Source organism: Ovis canadensis, chromosome 14 (genome assembly GCF_042477335.2).
Source record: "Ovis canadensis isolate MfBH-ARS-UI-01 breed Bighorn chromosome 14, ARS-UI_OviCan_v2, whole genome shotgun sequence".
NCBI classification, from domain to species: domain Eukaryota; kingdom Metazoa; phylum Chordata; class Mammalia; order Artiodactyla; family Bovidae; genus Ovis; species Ovis canadensis.
The window spans coordinates 59,097,692-59,116,105 of NC_091258.1; the positions used below are offsets into that span (position 1 = coordinate 59,097,692).

Below are 18,414 nucleotides of genomic sequence, written 5' to 3' on the forward strand. Positions count from 1 at the left end.
CCACCTTCCAATGCAGGAAACACGGGTTCCATCCCTGAGTCTGGAAGATCCCCTAGAGAAGGAAATGGCAGCCTACTCCAGTGTTCTGGCCTGGAGAATCCCATGGACAGAGGAGCTTGGCGGGCTACAGTCCATGGGGTCACAAAAGAGTCAGAAATGATTTAACCACTGAAAACAACAGTGGGGTTTGTGGGGGATTCTGAGCAGGGGAGCCTCCCTGGCTGCTGTGGGAGAACGGATGTTAGGAGAAACTCAAAAGCCAGAGGCTACATCAAGAAGCTGCTTCAGAGGTCCCGGCAGGAGAAAGGGCTGGCCTGCTGTTTTATGAGAATCCTTTATACCAGAGGGCCTCAACCTGCTTCACCCCATGCTTTAAACTTTAGAGGGTGTCTTTCAGCCCTTTGGACTATGAACGCCCCAAGTCCAGAACTATGTTGACCACCTCAGTCCCTCAATCCCCAGCTTCTGCCTCAATCCCTCAGGGACTGGCAGGACGCAACGTGAGGTCCAGCAGTTTCTGTGGCTCCCTCACGCTCCCTGAAGGAAGCCAGCTGTCAAGTCAGCTGAAGGACAGAGCGGCAGCCCCGGGACGGACGCGCTCTCCCCCCTGTGGCTTCGAGGAGGTACTGCAAGACCCTCCCTAACCAGATGAGCTCGGGAAAGTGTGAGTGTTCGTGGCTCAGTCGTGTCCGACTCTTTGTGACCCCCGTGGACTGGAGCCCGCCACGCTCCTCTGTCCATGAAATTCTCCAAGCAAGAATACCGGAGTGGGTTTCCATTCCCTTTGCCAGGGGATCTTCTTGACCCAGGGATCAAACCCGGGTCTCCTGCACTGCACTCTTTACCGTCTGAGCCACCAAGGAAGCCCTTGAAATTCAGAGATGAATATAAAGCAGGAACCTCGGCTTAAGGACAAACCTGAGAAACGAATGCACTTCAAGTCATTTCCCTTAAGTTCGCTTTGGGCCCGGCTTCTTTCATTTCTTCATCAGCTATTTGGGGCCCACCCTGTGCCAGGCCCTGATCTAAGCCTTGGGAACTGAATCTCTCCTTCCCCCTCATGCCAGTCATTTTGTGCACCCCTCTCAAGAGGAAGGAGCCTCCCCAGTGCTGCTGCTGCTGCTAAGTCGCTTCAGTCATGTCCGACTCTGTGTGACCCCACAGACGGCAGCCCAGTGACTCAATGGTAAAGAATCCGCCTGCAATGCAAGAGATGTGGGTTCGATCCCTGGGTGGGGAAGATCCCCTGGAGGAGGGCATGGCAACCCACTCCAGTATTCTTGCCTGGAGAATCCCACGGACACAGGAGCCTGGCTGGCTACAGTCCATAGGGTCACAAAGAGGCGGACACGACCGAGTGAGTGAGCACACTCAGGAGGAAGGTGAGTTACCTGCCCCAAACCCGTCTTCCCTCCTCCCTGACCCAGACCATCAGTGTAGTATTAAAGAATAAAATCTGCCAAAGTCTTAGGGATACAAGATTCACGTTTTATTTCCACAGAGAAACTAAAGCTGGACGCTCCTCCTGAATTTTTGTCACGGTGACTTCAGGTCACAAAATGGGGCTGGTGAAGAAACGGCTGGGGTACCCACTGAGACTGGTGGCCACAGAGACACCACCACCGTGCATGGGGGAGACAAGGGACAGGCAGGCAGGACCCCAAGCTAGAAAAGGCAGGTGTCGGCACGCAGACCAAGAGCTGGGGCCCGGGCACAGTCTGGTCCCTTGACGACCCGTTTCTCAGGCCCTCAGTCGCGGTCGGAAGTGCTTGTCTAGAAGAGAAAAGAGAAAACAGTAGAACGCCAGCCACCCCCAGATCTGTTGAAAGCAGGCGTTCTCTCCTCTCCCCCAGCTGCTGCGCCCACAGTGCCCTCGTGTCCTGCCCATGCCGCCCGCGGTCTCCTCTCTCTCTCCTCCCTAAAACAAGTATTTCCCCTCCCACAGCCCCCTCCCCCCTCCACACACAATTCCTATCCTGGTCCCGCTCCTTAATCTAGTGTGCGTTCCTGTCCCTGCCTGGCCCCACGCAGCACTCAGAGGGTGCATTCCCACTGTTCTAGGTCACTTAAAAAAAATTCTTCTAAGTATTTATTTTAACTGAAGTATAGTCTTCTTTTTAATTTTTAAAAACATTTTTTGGCCGAGCCATGCGGGAATCTTAGTTCCCCAACCAAGAATCGAACCCACACCCCATGCATTGGAAGCTCAGGGTCTTAACCACTGGACCACCAGGGCAGTTCCCAGTCATTTTCTTATGAGTCTTTCTCCACACGCCACACTTGGGTGTCTCCTCCTCCTTAATATCTTTAGCATGTTCTTCTAGAACAAAGGGAATGCCCAGCACCCAGCCCTTACCCCAGGTGACTGTGCCTCAGCTCCTGATACTCACCTACCAAAACTTCACCCACTGCAGCAGGCTAGGGTGCGTCCGGGAAGCCTGCAGGGCAAGGAGACGGTCTGAATGGACAGCGCATCGTCCCACATGCACCCTTTGGCCTCAAACCCCTTCTGTCGAGAGCCAGATTTTCTCTGGCCCAGAACTTACCGAGGAAGAAACCGTGACTCCCCCCTGTAAAGAGAAGATCAGAGGAGGTGAGGTGAGGGTCTCCATGACTGCTCTGTATCAGCCATGTCCTCAGGGCTCAGGAGGGGCCCATGGCCCCAGCACGTTCAGACCAGAATCATCCCAGAGATCCTTTGGTCTGACGGCAGCCCTTCGGCCACAGCCAATTTCTCATTCTGCGTGCATTTTACGCAAGATGATACTGAACGTGGTCCCTGAGCATGCACTGATCAAGGGGAGTGAGAAGAGGAAAGTTAGGTCTCCCTCTGCCTGCCCGGGGGATGAGCGAAGTGGATACCCACTGGAGTATCAACTGCAGTTTCACCTGCTTTCAGTCAGCAGGCAGTCTCTGAGCTCTCAGGAGAAGTCCTCTCCCCGAGGGCAGGGGCTTTATTATTCTGAGAAATGGAGGGAAATACTGGCAGTTCGTTTGTTTGTTAACCAGTAGAATTAGTATTTAGCATATTCCTTTACTAAATTTATAAAATTGTTTCTTTGAGCCTGAATAAAGCAAAATCCTCACTTTTCTTTCCTGTTACTTCCTTTATGAAAAGAAGCCTTCATTTTCCCAAGAGTTTCTGGGCCAGCCTTCTCTCCCCCAGAAAGGTCAGCAGTTAGAGATGGAGAGCATATTTGCTGTGGGTCCTGCGATTTTTGAGGAGGCTTCGCTTACCCCTTGGAAGAAAAATTTATGACCAACCTAGATAGCATATTCAAAAGCAGAGGTTATGGTTTTTCCAGTGATCATGTATGGATGTGAGAGTTGGACTGTGAAGAAGGCTGAGCGCCGAAGAATTGATACGTTTGAACTGTGGTGTTGGAGAAGACTCTGGAGAGTCCCTTGGACTGCAAGGAGATCCAACCAGTCCATTCTGAAGGAGATCAACCCTGGGATTTCTTTGGAAGGAATGATGCTAAAGCTGAAACTTCAGTACTTTGGCCACCTCATGCGAAGAGTTGACTCTTTGGAAAAGACTCTGATGCTGGGAGGGATTGTGGGCAGGAGGAGAAGGGGACGACCGAGGATGAGATGGCTGAATGGCATCACTGACTCGACGGACGTGAGTCTGAGTGGACTCCAGGAGTTGGTAATGGACAGGGAGGCCTGGCGTGCTGCGATTCATGGGGTCGCAGAGAGTCAGACATGACTGAGCGACTGAACTGAACTGAGCTGATGTTCCTCATTGAGAGGATCCCAGTTTTCTCCATGGCATGCGACGCAGTCACAGTTCCCCTGAAAACTCTTCTGAGTGGGTGGGCAGTTGCAAGTCTTACCTTAGCGGGGGTCTTGACTGGGTACTGCCCACCAAGGGCTGTAGGAGGTCCCTGCTGGTTGTAATTGTAGTTCTGTGGAAGGAAGCAGGGAGTTGGGGGTGGATAGGGGGACAGGAGAGAAGGGATGAAGGCATTTTACCCCCACCCCCCGGCTCTGACTGGACCTTTCTCAAAGGCCCGGCCTCCTCCCCTCCTCACGTCATGTGTTTGCTTCTATAGAATCTCCTTAGCCACACCCCACGCCTTCACCTCACTTCATCTCCCAGCCCAGATGGCCTGGCCTCCCTCGTCCTTCTCTGCCTCTCCCAGCATCTCAGGTGTCACTGAGGAGGTGGGCAGAGGAGACCAAGAAAAGAAGGGAAGTCTGAATCAGGTGGTCAGGTGGCAATTAGCTCACCTTAGCAGTCCCAGCTACTGTGTCTTGCCATCCTGTGCCAGGCTGAGAAAATGATAGAACCGGGCGTGAGGAGGGAGAATTTCAGACTGGCCAGACCAAGAGCCAGGTGGACTTCCCAGGTGGCGCTAGTGGTAAAGAACCTGCCTGCCAATGCAGGAGACATAAGAGAGGTGGGTTCGATCTCTGGGTCAGGAAGATCCCCTGAAGGAGGGCATATCAATCTACTCCAGTGTTCCTGCCTGGAGAATCCCATGGACAGAAGAGCCTGGTGGGCTGCAGTCCATAGGGTCGCAAAAAGTGACTTAGCATGCACAACAGCCAGGCGGAAAGGGACCATGGGCCTTTAGGGCATTCTGAGGGAGGGACTCACCTGGCCAGCCCCACCTGCCCTCTTCTGAAGCGATGGCACGTCTTCACCCTGGAAGGAAGGGGGAGTCAGAACAAGGGCGGCCTCGCAGTCCTTCAGGCCTTGCCGGACTCTCACCACCCAGGTTCTGCCCTCCTTCTGGAGGCCAGCATCCCACCCAACCCACCCACCCTTCTCGGGGTCCGTGATAGGTGCTGCCTATGGTGAAGGCGGCGGGCTGGGAGGAAACTGATGGCCCGGATAGATAGAGGACAGGTTGCCACACTCAGTGGGCAGCGAGGAGGAGAGAACAGGTTTGGCAGCCCCACCATCACCTGGGCACCTGCAGCGCTGGCCTGAGCCAGAGTAACAAGCTCCCAGGGTGGAGCCCCCATGTCAGCCCCACCCATCTTCAGCCGGCAGCACACCCTGCTCCCCTCACAGGCCTGGTGATCTCTCTTCCCAAATGCTTTTCTTTACAGGGTCTTTGGAAGGCCCGGCTGGTTCCCAGGGAGGCCAAGTCAAAGGAGAGAGAGGGAAAGGAGAAATACAGGAAAGCAGACAGACCCTTAAGAAGCACTGCAGGGACTTCCCTGGTGGTCCAGTGGCTAAGACTCTGCACTCCCAACGCAGGGGGCCCGGCTTCGATCCCTGATCAGGGAACTAAGATCCCACATGGCTCAACTAAGGGTCCCCATGCCAGAACAAAGATCAAAGGTGCTGCGTGCTGCAATGAAGACCCAGCACAACCAAGGAAATGAGTAAATATTTTTTAAAAAGAAGCACTGCAGATGCGCAGGCCACCTCCCCTCCTCTGATCAAGGCAAGGGGAAATCTTGCCTGTCTCTTTCTCAGGCTCAGGATCTTCTCCCCAAATCTGGCTTAACACTCCACCTTATCCATACCTGCCATTAATTTCTTTTTCGTTCTTTCTGTCACTGACTTCTAACCCCACTGCTAGCCCCAAAAACATGGACACAAACTGGAGGAACACAGGCCTCCACAAGCATTTTTGGCTCGGTCCGCATGTGTAAATTCAATTAGTTGTGAAGAGTTGAAAGCCCTAGCTTCTTCTACAAAAAATCAATACAACGTGTCCCCATCTGTCCAGCCTCACGTGCCCACGTGGACAAGGGAGCCGGTGGCCCTGGCCTCAGTGCCCAAGAGTCCTGATTCCCGAAGGCCACTAGCCCCACAAAACCCAAGTGTGGCCTTCAACAGGACGCTAAGGTCCTGCCCGTCCTTCCCAGAACTCAAATAACCAGACCCCCTCACCCCCGCACCTGCCTGCACGCGACCTTGACCCTCCCTCCTCCTCCTCCCCCCATAGATACTACCTTCCTGCTGCCCTTCAGCTTTCCTCCTGAGTGACCCCGTTCTGGCCCTGAGAGTTGAACCCAGCCCCAGGCCCCTCCATCTCCCCCATCCCGTGACCCCCGCCCCCTGCTCCCCCTGCAGTACCCACCCAGCTGAGGCTCCCCCCAAGCCAGGCCACACCCAGCAGGAGCAACAGCAGAGATGAGACAGTGGCTGGCTTCATGATCTCTCGCCTGTGGAGCCCTTGACTCTCGACTTCAGCTTTTATCCCCGGGAGGACCTCCCACCCGGCTCCCTTCTCTGTGACTCACAGCTTCCCTCTCCCACCCCACCTCCGCTGGGCACGCACACAGGGAAGAAAGTGGGGACCAAGGGAGGCGCCTTCCCTCAGCAGGGAGGAAGCAGAACTGAATCTCCATGCCACTGCCCAGGGCCCCTGAACCCTGTGTCCCCAGAGCTGAGCGTCCCGACCCCAAAACCAGGGGTTCTACGGCCCTTACCTCAGTAATGACTTTCCAGTTCAAGAAAGGAGTGTTGTGTTTGAAATCCTGGAGGAAGAAGGAAAGATGAATGGGCCACAGGGAAAGAGGATTCAGAGGGTGGAGTGTGGCAGCCTGTTGTGAAAGTTTCAAGATGATGTGCAAGAACGGGTTTTGGTGTCTGGGTGTAGTTTGGGGTTAGATGAGGATAATCCTCCAGGAGACTGAGGGTGTTAACATTGCTGATGGTACTGGTGATAAGACTTGGGGGAGATGATGCATCTCAGAAGTGGGCAGAGGGAGAATTTTGCGACAGGTAGACTGGAGCAGAGGGGTAGCTGCCTTGAGGGAGGGAGGGAAGAGGGACAGGATCACCAGGATTCCCATTTCTTCAAAGAGTGAGAGTTCTCCTACCTGCCAGAGCCGCCTGAAGTAGAGGAGGGCACGAGTGCTGGGGGGTGGGGCTTGGCCCTGTGGATGGAAGTGGGGAGCGAGCCGGTGAGCAAGGCGCCTGTCCCCAGCCCACCCTCACCTGAACCCCTGCTCCTGCCTCCCTCAGCCTTCAGAATTCACTGTGACTGAGGTCTGGGGGGAGCTGCTACCTCTAGGGACACCAGAATACTGTTTTGGGGGACAGGGAGAGGGAGGCTAGGTCTCTGGAGCCACTAGCTGCCCCTCTGTCACCCCCACAGCACATGACAGCTTTGTTCTCTAGCCCAGTTCCACACCCCGCCCCCAGCCTCAGAGAGAACACAACCTCAGGTCCTGCCCCCTGGACCTTCCCACCTTACTACCTGCCCACCTCCCAGAGATGTGGAGCTGAAGTCCCCCCTTCCAACCACCCCATCCCCTCCCCATCCCCCAGAACAACAGTGGAGACGTTAAGAAAGGAGCAGAGACCAGGAGTGTGGGATAGCTGAGATTTATTCTGGAGCAAGCATTAAGGTTAGTAGGGAGATAGTGGTGTTTAAAGAATGGGTCGGGGGGCGGGGCTCCCCTCCATCTGGTAGCTCCGTGTCTGGAAGTCACGGGGTGCGAAAGCTCCTCTGGTCCTGGGCAAAGAAAAAAGTTCCAAGGGAGAGCTCAAGGACTAGGGATTTGGTGAGCAGTGGACCAAGGCAGGGGTAGATGGGACCTCGGCATCAGAAATCTACCAGGACCTTTGCGCCCACGGCTGTCATCCAGTCAAGTCCAGCTCTTGGGCTTGGAAACCCCCATACCTGCCAGGAATGTGTGGGCCCTGTCCTCACTCCTCATCTGACCGAGTCCTGGCTCCCTCATTGCCCCTCCCCCTACCATGAAGAAGGTGGATCTCTCCCTCCTCTTCTCCGCCCATCTCTGTGTCCTGTCCCTTTCCTGGGAGATCTGCTCCTGGGGGAGCCACCCCCCGTGAATCCTGCCTGGCGGTGAGCACTCCCTTTACTGGCCCCCTAGATGTGCAAAAACGTTTGACCCCCTGGGAAGTATCTGTGCATGCCCTGGTTCTCCCATTAAATTCTTAAGTGCCCATGCTCACAGGCCTGAGCATGGTCCACGGCAAGGAGTCTTGCCCTTACCAGAGACCATTAGCTATGAAATAGAAAAGTGTTTTGTTCATTTTGTCCCTCCAAGCCAAGACTCTGCTGCAGCTGGGAGCTTCTGCAGCTCCCATCTTTCAGCCCCCATCTTATTCCCAGAGAGTGATGTTCCTGAAGGGGGGACTGCCTCTCTGTCTCCCCACTGACCATCTCCCTCCCCCATGAGTTTTGGAGGGCAAAAATCCTAGTCTGCATTCTTATAACTTGAAGGGTCAGGAACTCTAGTTTCTCCAATCAGGTGGTTAGAAGGACTGGGATGGGCAGGGGGGGTCTGACCGCTGGAGAGCAAGCCCCAGTGGCAAGAAGCAGCTGCTTCTTGGCTCTGGGCTCTCACAGGCCATAGAAAGAGGAGCCCAGTGTTGCCGTATTGTTCTTTGAAAATGAATCAAACAAAAGGATCAGTGGACCACCGATTGCAGCTTCTGCCTTTGGTATTTGAATCATTTATTTGTCCCTCGCCCCCCATTCCAGTCCACCCTCTCTGCTCTGGAGATACATCTGCTATTCTGGTGTCAGATCAGCCTGGCCAGGGCTTGCCCTGCGAGAGCAAGGGGTATGCAGGGAAGAAAGACAAGGGGGTTCTGGGCTCTGAGCATCTCCTAAGATTACGTATGTGCAGGGCCCAGACTGATGCCTGGAGTGTTCCTTCCCTTTTCCCTTTCTTGGCATCAATCCTCAGGTGAACTTGAGCTCCCCCTAATGATTCAGTCCATGCCCTGCCTCTCTCTGCCTCTGCTCCCTCCCTGGTTCCTGGGGATTAGGCCTACTTACTCTCCAGGGAAACTGAGGTTCAGGACTGTTCAGGTCTGCATGTTGAGACATGAAAAAACCTGCTCCCTCCTTATCCCCCACTCCCAGCTGTTTTGAAATTCTCCCTCTCTTTTCAGGTCTCTGCTGTCCTTCCTCCTCGTTTTTATCTTTTCTTTTTAAATGACTGGCAGAAATGCCTTCTTAATGACCATCATCACTGTTCCCTGGCTCACCTAGCCAGAGTTTAGCTTTCTTCTCTACATCCCTCTCTTAAAAAGATCAGAATGACGTGGCCTTCCAGCCCTTACCTTGTTTAAGGCATCCCAGTTAATGAAGCCCAGCTTGGATTTAAAATTCTGCAGGGAAAAAAAGAGAAGAAGACTGGCCAAATTGGATCATAGTGTGATTGACTCAGGGCCTCAGGACAAGAGAGGTCAAGGGCCACTGCTGACAATCATTATATTGGGTTGGCCAGAAGTTTGATCGGGTTTTCCCAAAGATGGTATGGAAAAACTGGAACGAACATTTTGGCCAACCCAATAGCCCAAAGACTTCCACCTGTGGGACCAAGAGACACAGGTTTGGTTTCTAAAGAAGAGTGAGCAGAGCACTCCTGCCGAACTCACCTTCCAGAAAGTGTCGAAGTTGAAGGGCTCAGAAGATGTCTGAGAGTTCTAAGGGACCAATGAGAAACAGAAGGAGAGTAAGAACCCACTCTGTGGGCTGGAGGCAGGAGTGGGGAGGGCAGGCAGGGGTGCTTGACACCATGGTCCTGACCCAAGAGGAGGGATGTTCTCACTCACCAAGGTGTTGATTCCACTGACAGCTTCGCCTTCTCCACCAGAGCCCTGCCCCTGGGTGGGGAAAAGGGGACTGATGTTCAAGGCTCCAAGCATCCTGTCATGCATGCAGCCTACCACCTCTCTCTTCTCAGCCTTTGTACTGTGTGCTCTCTGTCAAGCCATCCACCCCATTTCTTTCCACAGCACCTAAGAGCCACCACCTCCAGAAAGCCTTCCTGGACTGACTTGCTGCTTGCTCTCCAGACTAACCCTACCCAGTCCTTTGAATCAAATCCATATTCTTTCTTCCCCCGATTCCTTGCTCCCCAAACATCACTAGTAGCCAACATGTAGTCCCACTGTGCATGGGGCACTATGCCTCTTTCCACCACTTTCCCATGTGGAGATGGCTCTGCTTTACAGAAGGAAACTGAAGCAGAGAGCAGTCCAGCAGCTTTTCTCAGCTCGTGTCTCCGTGTTAGACTCCAGTGCCAGGACCCTGAACCACCTTGGTGTGATTACGATGCAGAAAGCTCTGCAGTAACTGATGCAGGGGGTGCAGGTTTGATCCCTGGTCAGGGAACTAAGGGGTTTCCCAGGGGATGCTAGTGGTAAAGAACCCGCTTGCCAATGTAGGAGACATAAAGGACATGGGTTCAACCCCTGGGTCGGGAAGATCCCCTGGAGGACGGCATGGCAACCCACTCCAGTATTCTTGCCTGGAGGATCCCCATGGGCAGAGGAGCCTGGTGGGCTACAGTCCATAGAGTTGAAAAGAGTTGGACATGACTAAAGCAACTTAGCACACATGCATGGGGAAGTAAGGTCCCACACACTGTGGGGCAAGTCCAAAAAGTAAATAAAATAAAATAAATATCCCCTTGATGACAGAGGATGTGATGGTTGGATGGCATCACTGACTTGATGGGCAGGAGTTTGAGTGGACTCTGGGAGTTGGTGATGGACAGGGAGGCCTGGCATGCTTCAGTCCATGGGGTCGAAAAGAGTCAGACACAACTGAGCAACTGAACTGAACTGACTGACTATTCTGTTATTTTTGTCTGTTTTTCCACCTCATTACATATTTAAGACTTTGGTGTGCAAAAAGAAAACTAAAAATAGAATTACAAACTGGGAGGTTTCTTAAAACCTGCCTACCCAGAAAAGGTTAGTGTCCCTGACGTGTGAGGAGCTCTTCACAGAGCCTTCTCGCTGTAGTGCCCTCCTCCCCACTGGGCGTGCTCCTCGTCCTCTCACATAGGCTAGCAGCCTTGCCAGGACGCTTGTTGGAAACCAGAGTCTCAGCCGCACCCCAGTCCTACTGAATCAGAATCTGCGTTTTCACAAGACCTCTGGGCGCTGCCTGTGGACCTTAGTGCAACACCTCCTCTGTCAGCTCAGCAGGTGCTGACAGAGAGCCAGATTTCCAGGATAACTAGGAGGGAAAAGTACGCTTTCAAAATCAGTTTCAAAACTCATCACCGAATTCTGTTCACTGGTCGGGTATAGGACATTTGAAACAATCCTGTTTCTAAAAGGACTGGTTTTCGTTCCATTGTTCACAGCCCCAGTCTGTGGTCTAACGTGAGATAGAGCATGTAAGGACCTACAGTTAATGATTACTTGGGAGCTTATTAGTCTTTTGAGGAAAATGCCCATGGTTTCCTCCCCCTGGATTGTAAATTCCCCACAGACAGGGTTGGGACGAAGGCTCGCATTAGGAGAGCAGTGAGCAGAGTTGCATTGAGGAGGGGCACCACTGCAGGGATGAACTGCAGTCACTGCAGGTTCGGCTCTCACCTGACTCCCAGATCCCCCGGAAACATGTGGGTTGTCACACTGTGGGAGAGACAAAGAGAAGACTCTCAGTCCCTACCCAGACACCTAGTCCAGCCCCGCAGACTGCAGCCTTTGCACCCCAAGGCTGGTCTGTGTCCATCACCCCATCAGCATCCGCCCCCGTTCCCTGCGGGGACTGAGGGAGCTGTCCTCTTCCACCGTTGCCCACCTTCCATGCCTCTTCACACTCACCTCGGGTTTGTTTCTGCCACCACTTCCAACTCTGCTCCCCGAGGAGGAGTTGGGGTTGTATCCCTACAAGGGAGTGAAAGAGTCCATGTGGGGGCTTCAAAGGACTTGGAAGGTCCCAGAGTTCCCGAAGTAGGGATTGTCCTCATCCCCTCACCCTCTCCTGGAACCTAGAGAGGGGAAGGGACCCCTAGAATCCTTACCTGGGAGGAGCCACCATGATCATAATTTCTAGTGTCCTAGATGCAGGGAAAGTGGGTGGTACAGAGAGCAGTAAGTTACGGCAGCTTACAGCACCTGGCTTGTTCTTGCCTGAGACCTTTCCCAGAACCCCCAAGGAAGCCAGCTGTGCCTCCTCTCTGCAGGCGCCCTGGTCGGAGCTCCACCCTCATCCAGCTCCCAGGTCATTATCCCCTCCTGACCGTCTCATCCCTCGTGTAGGGACACTATTATTAGCATCTACACGGAAGTTCTGTAAGTGTCCTTAAGTCTCCACATGTGGTCCTGTCCCCGTCCTCCTGGGGGCTTCCCAAATAAGTGTCATGTTTCCCGGGGCCCACCTCTCTGGCTCCATCCACCACCCCAGCTCTGGTCAGATTCACCAAGTAGACATGCCTGCAGGAGCAGAGGTTAGACAGGGGACAGCATCCCCCGTCACCAAGTGGATGGCAAGGGGCGAGGGTAAACACAGTAGGCAGGGCACCTCTTCTGGAATCAGAGGTGCACGTGTCAGTGGCACCGCCTGGTGGGGCTGGAAGGTGGGCAACATGAGCTGGGGGGCCTGGGATGACAACTCCATTGACGCCAGCTACCCTGGGGCTGGCAGCTTTCAGGAAGACCCTGGAGTGAGTGTCCTCAGCACAGACCACCAGGGGCCCCATCTCTGCCTTCAACAAAAGAGTAGAACATACCCAGCTGGACCCGGAGCTGCTGCTGCCGCCACCATTGCTGCCGCCACCATTGCTGCCGCCCCCATTACTGCCGGCGCCGCCATTGCTGCCGCCGCCATTACTGCTGGAGCCACTGCTGCTGCTTCCCTGAGGAGTGGGAAGAGACCAGCATCAGTCACTTGCGTCCTGTCCAACTCGGTGCGACCCCAAGGACTGTAGCCCGCCAGGCTCCTCTGTCCATGGGATTCTCCAGGCAAGAAGACGGGAGTGAATAGCCATTGCCTTCTCCAGGAGATCTTCCCCACCCAGGGATCCAACCCCAGTCTCCCTCATTGCAGGCAGATTCTTTACCGTCTGAGCCAAGAGACCAGAGTGAGGTCTAAAGATGAGAACTCCAGGGGAGAAGGCTTTCCTCCCTCTCCCTCCTCCCTCAGGAGTATTTCCCACCCAGTTTGAGAGGAGTAGAGTTTCTCTGTCTCCTCCCGGGGCAAAAATGCTTCAGGTTGCCCTGTGCTCTTACCCCAGAGTTGCCAGAGCTTCCACCTGAGCCAGAGGGGGTGGTGCACTGTGGAGGGAAGGGAACGGATGGGGTTCCAGGCGAAGCTGTTCCCCCAGGCCAGGCTCTCCTGCATCCTTGGCTTGGCTTCCTGACCCAGTGCCTCTCTCCCCCAAACCTAGCTCACTCTTCTGAGCCTCATCCCCACGCCTATCTCTCCCCAACCAGTCTGCATCTTCCTTCCACCCCTCCCCTGCCTGTCTTTCTCTCCGCTGTGCCTCTCCCAGTTTCTGTCACATGCATCCAGACACCTCTGCCTCTCCAGGCTCTTCCTCTTACTTCCGTATTTCCGTTGCTGCTGCTTCTCACTGAACCAGGTTGGGGTGCAGTTCCCTGTGGGAAGGGTGAGATGAGCTTGGGATCAGGAAGGACATGGGGAGGCACCAAGTGTGTGGGCTTGAGGGGAGGGAGGGGGCAAGCATCAGAGTTGATGGTTACTTTACCTGAGAGTTGGCCCCTGGGTTGAATGGCCCTCTGTGGCCTCCCTGGCCCCAGGAGCCTCCCTGAACATTAGCTCCAAAGCTGCCACCTGAGCCTCCAGAGAACACGTGGTCGTGGGTGTCCCCTGGGCCTCCAGAGCTGCCCTGAGAGCCAGGGATGCCGTGGTGTCCAGATGGAGGCTGCCCATTGGCTCCCTGCAAGAAGGACATGGCTGCACTGAGTGTGTGTGACCTCCTCATTCTGGGGTGGGAGAGAGCGGACAGAGCAACTCAGAGAGAAAGGAACCAGAGCAGGGCACGGGGGGAGGCAGGTGGAGAGAGACCCAGGGCAGTGGAGGAGGGAGGCCTGACGTGGAAGGATCACCACCGATGAGGAGACATCCCTCCTTTCAACTACTTCCCGGGATCCTCAGCCCAGCTGCCCATAGCCTCCCATTTCCACAGCGGCCTTCCAGCCACTCACCCAAGCTCCGTTGCTGCCGGGCGCTCCCTGCCAGGAGCTGTGGGCAGGGTCCACTCCGTGTCCGATGATATTTTCAGCCTGTCTGCCGGCCTCGCTCCCAGTGTTTTTAAGAGCGTGGCTCGCTTCCTTAAGCTTGTGGGCAAGAGCATCCCCCAAGTGGGGGTCCCTGGCCTCCCTGATTCCCAAGCTCGCTTTCTCTCCAGTCCCTTGGCCAATGGCCTTCTCGATTCCTTGGATGGCGGCTTCTCCCAAGGCCTCTCCCACCCCCTCTCCCACCCCGTGTACAATGGCTTCCCCAACTTTTCCTGCAGAGTCGGCCTCTCCGCTCTGCATCAGGCTAGCCTCTCCACTGCCCAGGAGCAGGAACAGCAGGAGGCAGGCCAGAGACCCCTTTCGCTTCATCTCTGCCTCTCTTCCTCTCTCCTGAGTGTCTTCTTTCCACCCAGGTTCCTTTTCGGGCCCTGTCGCTTCCCTGATGTCTGCCGGCCCTTCTCCCTTCTCTCCTTCCTTCTGGCTTCTTGTTCGCCCTCCCTCTGGGACTGCAGCCTGCTCTCTCCCTCCCGAGATGCCCTTGTCTTCCTAAAGTCCTCCTCCACGCCACTACTCCTTATAGTGTAGCTTGGGAGAAGGTGGCAGGGCTGGGTGGTTCAGGGTCCCTCCCCACAGTGACTCAGATCCAACCACCCGATAGGGTAATGAGCTGTAATTGTGAGTCTTCGTGTCTGTGTCGAAACAGAGAGGGAGTCCGTGCATCAGGGAGGGAGGAAGAAATGGGATGAGGTCGGTGCCAAAGTGTTCTGATTTCCCAACCCCAGGAATTTGGGGCGCAGGGTTGGGGTGGGGGCATCTGGGGAGCTAGGTGGTGGGGTGGAGGGGACTTAGGAGGGAGGAATCAGACAGGACGTCAAAAGAGGAAGTGAGGGTAAGGAGCCCAGTGGAACAGGACCCATCCTAGGTGTAAGCCAGCCTGATCTGGGGCACCATGATGGGCACAGGTGACCTTCGCCAGCCTTCATCTCTACCATCTCTCTCCTATACTGCCACCTACAGGTGAGAGCCTGACACTGCCATGCCTTCCAGCCACAGAGAGCCTGGGACCCCAGGCATCAGTTAGGGAAGGAAGTGGCGGCGACCCTGAGTGGTCATCAGGGCATGTCAGTTAGCATCTGGGCTGAGAAAGCTGGGTGTGGAGCAGGGGAGCTGGGCGGGCGAGCCAGCCCCAGGGAACGAGTGGGAGGGAAAGACCTAGGGAGGGTGCAGCTGACCCAGGCACCTATCCTGTTTACCAGGCCTGACCCAGGCACCTATCCTGTCTGCCAGGCCTGGAGGGGGCACATGTGTGAGCTCACAGCCTGCTGTGAGGGCTGGGACTACACCAGCTCACCCCTCCCCACCCCTAGCTGCTCCCCAACGAGCCAGAGCAGCCCTGGCAAGGGAGGAGGGGTTAACACAGTGGTCCTCTCCCCTGGGCCCAGCTCGGGATGCAGAGCTCGAGCATCCTCCAGAGGGCTCATGGCTCGCTGCTCAGCAAGTGTGGCTGCTTCTCCCACTCCCATGAACCCCAGGTCTTCCCATTTGACACTGCCTTGTGTTTCTGGGACTCATCGCCCAGTTAGGAGGGGCCAGTTTCCATCTGCCTTTCTCAATGTCTCTCAGTCAGTCTCTCTCCACCCCAGCACCCGCACCCCAACTTGTAACATCCATCATCTCTCACGATGTAAACACTGCCTGTCTTCCGCTGCTCCTTCCTACTTCCCTATTTTTCCATCACTGACTCTTTAATGATAATAATAGTGACAATGGTAATACAATAGTAGTCGTCATCATCTTTGTATCTGCACTTGATCCACGGCTTTCTATTTGCCCAGCACTGGACTAAGCACTTTAAGGCTCAGACAGCCCTGGAAGAATCGGTCTTATTATTACCCGCATTTAAGGACAGAGACCTTGGTGCTCAGAGAGGATATAGTAAGTGTGCAGTAGTGGCAAAGCCCAGCCCCGGCTGGCTAGCTCCTGAGCCTGGTTCCCAGCGTCTTCTTGGTGCCTGAGACCCTCCTCTGGTTTTCAGAACCTTCATTCTCCTCTGGGTAGTATCGGTTTGGGTTTTGCTCTGGGGCCATGTGCGGGACAGAGAGCATAAATCTCAGGCCTCTGGCATTAGTGATGGACACCCCACACCCCCCGGGACTCACTGCTCCCCACCCGCACAGGACCTCGGGGCAGGAGGTAGCACACAAGCTCGCCAACTCCAAGGCTCCTTCCCACACTTCCCTCATGGGACATCCTCACCATGGCATAGAGCTGCCCTGTTCCTTCTTCTTTCTCTCTCCTTCTTGGAGCCAGCTTACCTTCTTAAGTATATTTTAAGAGAATACTTTATATCACTACTCTAAGTAGAAAGCCAGGATCACTAGCCCATAAATAGAAAGTACAAAAAAAAAAAAAAAAACAAAGTGAGAAGCAAGCAATTGTATCACACTATAGCTGGTGGCAGTTCCTGTATCCTGTTTGTTTAAAAAAAAAAAAGCTTAGCACATCTGAGAAAGGTGTTCTGAGCCCACAAGCACTTAAATGGAGTCTCCTTCTTCACCTAATCAGAAAGTTTCTTAAACGTTTTAAGAAAACAGTTAAGTTTCTCACTTTTTGATTCAGACTTATTCAAAGCCATGTTCACAAGCCATCTAAATTCTCCCATGCCACCAGTAGTCCCATTTATAGCTTCTGGAAAAATACTGCCCTCAGACATCTGTGGACCTGAGGGGTCACTTCAAATCAGTCTGAAGGCATGTTTATTAAATACTTATTGTGTATTAAATACCTGTTGTGTATTTAATAAACAGAAGACTAGGTGCTTTCACATGAATGATCTCATTTAGTCCTCACTATAATCTTGAGAGATAGATATTATTCCCATTCTACAGATGAGGTAACTGAGGTCGTGAGCTGTTTAACACACATACAAAATCATATACAAGATCATGGCAAAATGGAGCTGTCAGAATCTGACCTAAATCTGTCTGACTCCAAACAGCCTTTTCTCCTACAGCTCGGTGCCTCTTCTCTTCTTGTATGCATAACAGTATCCACAAATTTCAGCTTTTCTCTCTAATTCACTATTTCATTCATTCAACAAGTGCTTATTGAGTGCTCACTCTGTGTCATGCCTGTTCTAGGCATGGAGTACAGCATGGAACAAGATCATGAAAATCTCCCTCCTTGGGGAGCTCATGTTCACTAAGGGGAGATTGAACAATGAACATATCAGGTGATGAAGAGTCTTATAAAGAAAGATACAGAGGATCCTGCTGTGATTTATGTCGGAGTGTGTTTTGCCTATGTTCTCTTCTAGGAGTTTTATAGTTTCTGGTCTTACATTTAGATCTTTAATCCATTTTGAGTTTATTTTTGTGTATGGTGTTAGAAAGTGTTCTAGTTTCATTCTTTTACAAGTGGTTGACCAGTTTTCCCAGCACCATTTGGCAAAGAGATTGTCTTTAATCCATTGTATATTCTTGCTTCCTTTGTCAAAGATAAGGTGTCCATAGGTGCGTGGATTTATCTCTGGGTCTTCTGTTTTGTTCCATTGATCTATATGTCTGTCTTTGTGCCAGTACCATACTGTCTTGATGACTGTGGCTTTGTAGTAGAACCTGAAGTCAGGCAGGTTGATTCCTCCAGTTCCATTCTTCTTTCTCAAGATTGCTTTGGCTATTCAGGATAGTGGAAATAAAAGCAAAGATAAACAAATGGGACCTAATTAAACTTAAAAGCTTCTGCACAACAAAGGAAACTATAAGCAAGGTGAAAAGACAGCCTTCAGAATGGGAGAAAATAATAGCAAATGAAGCAACTGACAAACAACTAATCTCAAAAATATACAAGCAACTCCTGCAGCTCAATTCCAGAAAAATAAGCCACCAAAAAATGGGCCAAAGAACTAAATAGACATTTCTCCAAAGAAGACACAGATGGCTAACAAACACATGAAAAGATGCTCAACATCACTCATTATCAGAGAAATGCAAATCAAAACCACAATGAGTTACCACAATGAGGTACCATCGCCAGTCAGAATGGCTGCAATCCAAAAATATATAAGCAATAAATGCTGGAGAGGGTGTAGAGAAAAGGGAACCCTCTTACACTGTTGGAGGGAATGCAAACTAGTACAGCCACTACAGAGAACAGTGTGGAGATTCCTTAAAAAACTGCAAATAGAACTGCCTTATGACCCAGCAATCCCACTGCTGGGCATACACATTGAGGAAACCAGAATTGAAAGAGACACGTGTACCCCAATGTTCATCACAGCACTGTTTACAATAGCCAGGACATGGAAGCAACCTAGATGTCCATCAGCAGATGAATGGATAAGAAAGCTGTGGTACATACACACAATGGAGTATTACTCAGCCATTAAAAAGAATACATTTGAATCAGTTCTAATGAGGTGGATGAAACTGGAGCTGATTATACAGAGTGAAGTAAGCCAGAAAGAAAAACATCAGTACAGTATACTAATGCATATATATGGAATTTAGAAAGATGGT

At 52.9% G+C, this 18,414-nt stretch overlaps 1 protein-coding gene across 1 annotated transcript; it reads right to left on the reverse strand.

The window, feature by feature from the left end:
- Nucleotides 1–1,692: 1,692 nt before the first annotated feature.
- DMKN (dermokine) lies at nucleotides 1,693–14,346 on the reverse strand. The gene is made up of 19 exons (XM_070289292.1): nucleotides 13,865–14,346; nucleotides 13,405–13,596; nucleotides 13,241–13,294; nucleotides 12,926–12,970; nucleotides 12,427–12,552; nucleotides 11,719–11,754; nucleotides 11,519–11,581; nucleotides 11,288–11,326; nucleotides 9,509–9,559; nucleotides 9,332–9,379; nucleotides 9,014–9,061; nucleotides 6,793–6,849; nucleotides 6,400–6,447; nucleotides 4,607–4,654; nucleotides 4,237–4,278; nucleotides 3,840–3,911; nucleotides 2,547–2,570; nucleotides 2,391–2,438; nucleotides 1,693–1,773 (listed from the first exon to the last, which is right to left on the reverse strand). Exons 1-18 carry the CDS (start codon nucleotides 14,264–14,266, stop codon nucleotides 2,391–2,393), a joined length of 1,443 nt encoding a protein of 480 aa, XP_070145393.1. The 5' UTR covers nucleotides 14,267–14,346; the 3' UTR covers nucleotides 1,693–1,773.
- Nucleotides 14,347–18,414: the final 4,068 nt, after the last annotated feature.